This window comes from Sardina pilchardus, chromosome 24 (genome assembly GCF_963854185.1).
Source record: "Sardina pilchardus chromosome 24, fSarPil1.1, whole genome shotgun sequence".
In the NCBI taxonomy this organism is placed as follows: Eukaryota; Metazoa; Chordata; class Actinopteri; order Clupeiformes; family Clupeidae; genus Sardina; species Sardina pilchardus.
In genome coordinates this window covers 9,289,499-9,295,653 of record NC_085017.1, presented here as the reverse complement: position 1 = coordinate 9,295,653, position 6,155 = coordinate 9,289,499, and the positions used below count along the sequence as shown (strand labels likewise).

The 6,155-nt window shown below is 43.2% G+C and overlaps 1 protein-coding gene across 2 annotated transcripts in view; it reads right to left on the bottom strand.

Moving 5' to 3' along the window:
* Positions 1 to 1,660: 1,660 nt before the first annotated feature.
* The window catches only part of dbpa (D site albumin promoter binding protein a), an 11,681-nt gene continuing 7,186 nt past the window's right edge, over positions 1,661 to 6,155 (bottom strand). For both annotated transcript variants that reach the window (XM_062529141.1, XM_062529142.1), the window contains exons 4-5: positions 5,036 to 5,286; positions 1,661 to 4,025 (exon numbers count right to left, since the gene is read on the bottom strand). In XM_062529141.1, the coding sequence (XP_062385125.1) occupies positions 3,810 to 4,025; positions 5,036 to 5,286 (467 nt within the window). In that variant the 3' untranslated portion in view covers positions 1,661 to 3,809. The remainder of the gene's footprint in view (positions 4,026 to 5,035; positions 5,287 to 6,155) is intronic.

Here is a 6,155-nt window from a genome sequence, read left to right as displayed (position 1 = left end):
GCCAGAATTACATTTAGGAGTGTGATTTACACATTATAGGCACTATCTCTCTCTTCCACACAAGAATGTTTTACTTACAAATAGGTGAATTAATATAAAGCCACTATTGAAACCCTAAGTGGGTTCTCACCACGTTATTGCTAATTGATCAGACAATTAAAGACATCATTAAAGCCATGTATATTCATAAACTTGACAGATAAAAGATTACTTTGTTACAGAGACAAGTGCCACACTTCTATTGCACTTCTCTTCAGATCCAGACACGGCAGAGAAACATAGTGATGCCATAGAGACAGAGAGAAGGACAAGAGAATAAACCACAACCAAGAGTAGCATGCAGACAGCAGCCAAGCTGAATCAGTGAGTAAGGAGAATTCTTTATTGGTGTTTTGGGAAAAGAATAAAGCCAGACCACATTCCCCATCATTCCAATAGGCAGGACCAGTAGACATTACCAGTGAAACATTGGTAGTGGTGCGCTCTTGGGATTTGTAGTTCATAACAGTCACAAAAGGAGCGGTATGACAATCCACATCTGGGAAAAAAAGTGGACGTAAGAGAGGCGTGTATACCCGTTCAAGACCAGACATCTATGAAGGTTTGGGCCATCAATACCCATGTAATGCCAAGAAGTATCGTACAGTTACATAGAAAAATAGCACTGTCAAAAGGTTTCTTAGGCGTTAACAAACAAATTCCCCCGGTGATTAAAAACACGGCCTGCCGTCAGCCGAGAGAGCTGGGGGACAGCAGCAGGCTCTTCGGCCACTGGACACAAGAGGCTCATGGGAAGGAGCTTCAGGTGCATCCAGGAAAAAGATCGTCTTCAGACGGGTAATAGGTTTCGTTTCACCCAACAGTCTTTTTTTTGTTTGTTTATGTGTGTGCGTGTGTGTGTTTTTTGTTTGTCTTTTTTCAAAATGAAACACAAAAGAATAAAGCCTACAACTCCCACAATGCACTTGGGGTCTGGCAATGTGTCAGAGGATAATGATGACAGTGATCAGGCTCATAGGAAATAAAAGTTTGTTATTAAGGAGTTAAGATGGTCTTGCCATACAAGGAAAGCATAAGGGAAATACCATCTCCTAGGAAACCTATTGGGAAATGCTGCAAAGAAACAATAAGGATAGAAACACAGATTGTCATAGTAACAACAACGATGGTTATAGTAGCAATCATAACTGTAGTAGTTACAGTAATAAAAATACATTTAATTCCTGTGAGTAAATTAACAAACACCATATATATAATATTAAGTAATATTATATATATATATTTATATATTTATGTTGTATTGGGTTTACTAGAACCTTCCTCCCAAGGTAAGTTTAGTCATTTTGGTAACATCTTAGCCTAAAAGAAATCAGGACGTTTTGGCAAATCAAAATGACCTGTTCAATTTCTGACTGAGATCAAAGCTCCCAAAAGTTGAGAAATTCCTCAGGAAAAACAAACGGAATAAAGGAATTGCACATTTGCCATTTCCAAATTTCTGTTATTCTATATTCATAATACTCATTTCAGACTCCTGAGGAATTGACAATAATTCCGATCAGCTTGTACATAAACTACTCATATATATAATTATATTCTTCAAGTCATGTACTTTACATTGATGATCACATATTCAAGCATAAGAATATACACACATATATCTAGTGAGAAATAGTTATTTTAATATTCAATAGTACATTTTTTTCCGTATAGTACAGTAGCATTTAGGGATCTTTCATGTGGGTTCAATTTGTTGGGAGGTTTAGACATACTGTTGTGTGTAGATCTAAAAACCATTCCTCTTACTATACAAAAAGAAATAAAACATAAACAAGGTGAATCGATATAGGCAGTTCAGTACTGTGTATGTATGTATGTGTGTGTGTGTGTGTATGTGTGTGTAAATATGTACTTGTGTTTCAGGTAGTGGGATCATCGTGAGCACCATGTAGTGGAACAGTCATAGAGAGGTTTGTGGTGGGAAACACATGCAGTCGCTCACTCACTGCCCCGCTATACCTGGGTGACGAAAATCTAAAAATCCGACTCAATGACACTTCACTAGTCAACTCAGAGAGAGAAAGAGGATAAGAGAGAGTGTGCTATCTGTGTGTGTGTGTGTGTGTGTGTGTGGATGTGGGTGTGTGTAAGATAATGCAGAGTGCAGGGAGTGGTCAGACTCCACGTCAATGTCTTATTTGTGCGTTGTCATTATACTGACCATGGAGAAAGGTCACATGAAGATCAAGCTTATGTTGGTATTTCAGTATGGGTGTGAGTGTGTGTGTGTGTGTGTGTGTGTGTGTATGATTATGTGTGTAAATGTGTATGCATGAGTGTATACATAATTTCCTTTACAGCCAAGGCTTCTTCAAGCATCTCAGTATATATACATGGAAAGAAGTCTTTCATAACCGTAGTACTGTATACTATAGTAGTGTGTGTACATGATGGTCTCTCTGCTCCTCTCTCTCTCCTAAACCACCCAGGTTAGAACAAACACACATATTTAAGCTCAAAACGGGAATCAAAGAGAAGAGATCAAAATTAAGTGCTTGAATGAACTCACAATAAAAAGAGAAACATAAAAATGAAAACTATACACAGATTTTCATCTCCTTTCTTCTCGTATTCATCCGCAAAGAAATATTCCTTCCTCGGGATCCCCACACCCTCCTCCACCACCACCACCACCACTACCACTTTGCCCCTGATTTGAACTTCTTTTACATTCTTCTGCTAAGAAAAGCCGCCTCATCGTCCCTGAACCGCTAAAGCCAGTCTGACCACTAAAATATATATTTATATATATTTATATATCTGAGAATACTCCTGGATTTGTGTTTAAAAGTCCTCAGATAGCCCTCACGTGTACAGCCTACATGCCCAATCTACTGCCCCCTCCCACCCATATAGAAAATATACAAAAGATTATTTCCAAAATCTCGTCGCCTCGTCTTTGACTCCACAAATATAAAAATATACAAGTTTTCCTATCTGGTGTCAAAATCTCATGGCTCTCCTCCTGTCTCCTCAACCTCTACCTCCGCGCCTCCGCGACTCCTCCTTTAAGCTTAGACTCTTCTCTCTCCGTGTCCCCCTGCCCCTTTACCCCGGTTCAAAAATATACAAGTTTTATTTCGTTTTTAATCGAGTGAAATTTTCTTGTTGTTGTTGTTGTTGTTGTTGTTGTTGCTGTCATAGTAAAAAAAAAAAAAAAAAAAGAAGAAATTACACCTGTGTCCCCCATCGGCCTTGCCCATCCTGTGGACTGTCTGTGGCGCTCGGTGGAGCCACTGCCCACCTCTCCGCTTGTGTGGTGCCATGGTGAGGTGAGGCTGTGTGTAAGACTGGCATAAAGTGTGATGCCATCGGCATTCAGAAGCATCTGCCCCTTCACCCCACACCTCCCCCCTCCCCTCCCCCCAACCGCCTCCTTTCCACCCTCCCTAACTACAGAGGAAATGGGAAATGTTTCGAGGAGGTGGAGGGGAGGGGAGGGGAGAGGGGCGTTCGGGGGCGCGGGGATGTGGGTGGAGGAGTGCTGGGATCGGCAAGTGTTGCAAGTGCTGACAAAACACTCAGGACCTGCTGTGAACCTGATTATACCGCTAGCCCGTCTAACCCCAACCCACAGAGAGGGGGCGCTAGAGTGCCCTCCCCCCCCCCTCCTCATTTCAGAAGTGCTAACGTTTGTTTTTTTGTTTGTATGTTTGTTTGTTGGCTTCTCTCCTCTTCCTCTCTTTTCTCTCGTTTCTTCCTCATCCTCCTCCTCCTCTTCGCCGCCATCGTCGTTGTCGTTGTCGTCCTCACAGGTCGCCGTGCCGGGTCTCGTACTTGCTGAGGATGTTCCGGCAGCGGCCGAGCTCCTTGCGCATGTCGGCCACCTCCTGCCTCAGCGCCTGGTTCTCCCGCTCCAGGAAGGCGGCGCGCACCGTGATCTGGTTCTCCTTGAGCCTCCGGGCGTCGCGCGAGCGCTTGGCCGCCTCGTTGTTCTTCACACGTCGGCACCAGTACTTCTCATCCTGCGGGTTGGGGTGTATGTTTTGGGTGTATGTTTGTGGGTGTTGGAATGTGGGGGAGTGTGTGACAGTATGACGGGAGGAGACCGAGGGGGGATGGAGGGAGAGAGAGAGCACAAAGACAAAAAGGGTTAGTTGCTACGAAAAAATACGCATCTTAAAACAACACCAGGAGCTACTCTCTAATGCACTCTGACACACGTCAACAATGTCACTGTTTTTGAATAACAGACAACCACACCCCCTGCTTTGACAAATTGACAATAGGCAATAGTTTCTATTCAAACTAAAATATTCAGTCATTCTTGAGGCATGGGACAAAGCCTGATATACAATCGGAAAAAAGCCACAAACTTAACCGCATTAGCATTTATCAAAACCTTTTAGCTTTTTGTCAACACTGCCACACACGCACAAAAACACTCTCCTCTGTACATACTGTTTTAGCTGTAGGTCTCAAACATGTAAATTCATAATACGTAACTACATAAAATGGAGGAGGATATAGTTGTTAAATATCTCCTATTCTCGCCTCCTCGTAACATTTACAATTACGATCGTGTTAATGATTAAGTCCGTCAGCAGTTGGCATTTGTAGACATGCTTTGTCCCATGTGTGAAGAATGACTGTGCAGTAAATGAACAATGAGGAACCGCACAAAGGTCAGCCCAGAGGACTTCCTGTTTACATCTCCCTGAAGATAATGAGTCACTGTTTTATCTTAAGCGATCAACCTATCAGTAGATTTCAGTAGATGCATGACTGTACAGAGTGATTCTCAGGTCCAATTCAGCTAATATACGTTATCAAAAAATACTTTTGCTTTTGCGTTTCTAATACAAACCCATTATAATAGCATATTTACAACGGTATGTGATATTAATTGCCACTGATTATTACAGAATTATTAGCGAGACAGAATATTACAAAGCATATGGTACGTTGGCTGCAGAAACACTAGACATGGACAGTGTGTTCAGTGTGCAGCAATGCATTGTAGGAGATGTAGTACCTTCTGCTCGTCAGGGACCAGCATCTTGCGAGCCTTCTTGATCATGGGCTGAGGCTTGAGCTCGTCCTCTGAGAAACGGTGCCTCCGGGGGTCGAAGGCCTCCTGGCCCGGCACACTGGACAGCGCGAGGTCCGCGGGGTCAGGGTCAAAGTTCACCATGACGTCGTTGGCATTGTTGCTCAGTGGGCCCGGCGGAGGTGGACAGGATGAAGACGAGGACGATGAAGGTTCTGGTGGCACAGCCTGGCCTCCTATAGAGAGAGAGAGAAATGGAGATTACATTCTGCACATAGACTGCAGTGACAGAAGGTGTGAGATGACTGGGTGTGATACTCATTCACATGATACGAGTGTGGTTAGAGGTGACTAACAGAGGCAGCAGTGCCACTAAACGACCACCGGGGGGCAGCAGAGGCCAGAAGAGTCAGGACCTCTCAGGCAGTCAGCCAACTCAAAGGACCCAGGAGCTGCACAGCACACAAACCATCAGGCTTACAGCCACCATTACACTATCCTCCACACAGAAATGTGTGTGGAAACGACTGTGTATTTTTGTTTCTAAAGAATATTTTCGCAAACTCATGTGCTTTTGTGACTGAGCAACAAAAAAAACATGTATTCATGTTTAATTCCACAACAATAACATCCAGGTCAGCAACCGTTCCCAACCAATTAATTTTTTCAACAAATGTACAGAATATTATATTTCTAGCATTCCTTGTTGATTATATAAGGTGTGTGTACTACAGTAAGTGCTCAGGAAAAGAGTTTGTTTTTTGACATTCTTATGGGATTAAACTTGTTTACAAGCCCTTGGAGACGCACTTTGGCTCACTGAGTCAGATGGGTGCCATAGGGTCCATCCAGTGCATGCATCCCCTCAGAGCTTCACCATAAGGTCCAGGGCAAGCATTCTCTTAGTTAGTATTCTCTGAGTTGTTTTCTCACTTTAAGCAACGCTAGAGGAAGTGGCCGACTGAATTGGAATGTGATATAGGAAGCACGATAGATAAAATCTAGTCCCACCCAGACCAAAACACAACCTGTTCCTGACAAAGTGTATCCCCAACCCCCCTCCTCCTCAACCTCATTTGACACATGTACACACTTATGCACTGCA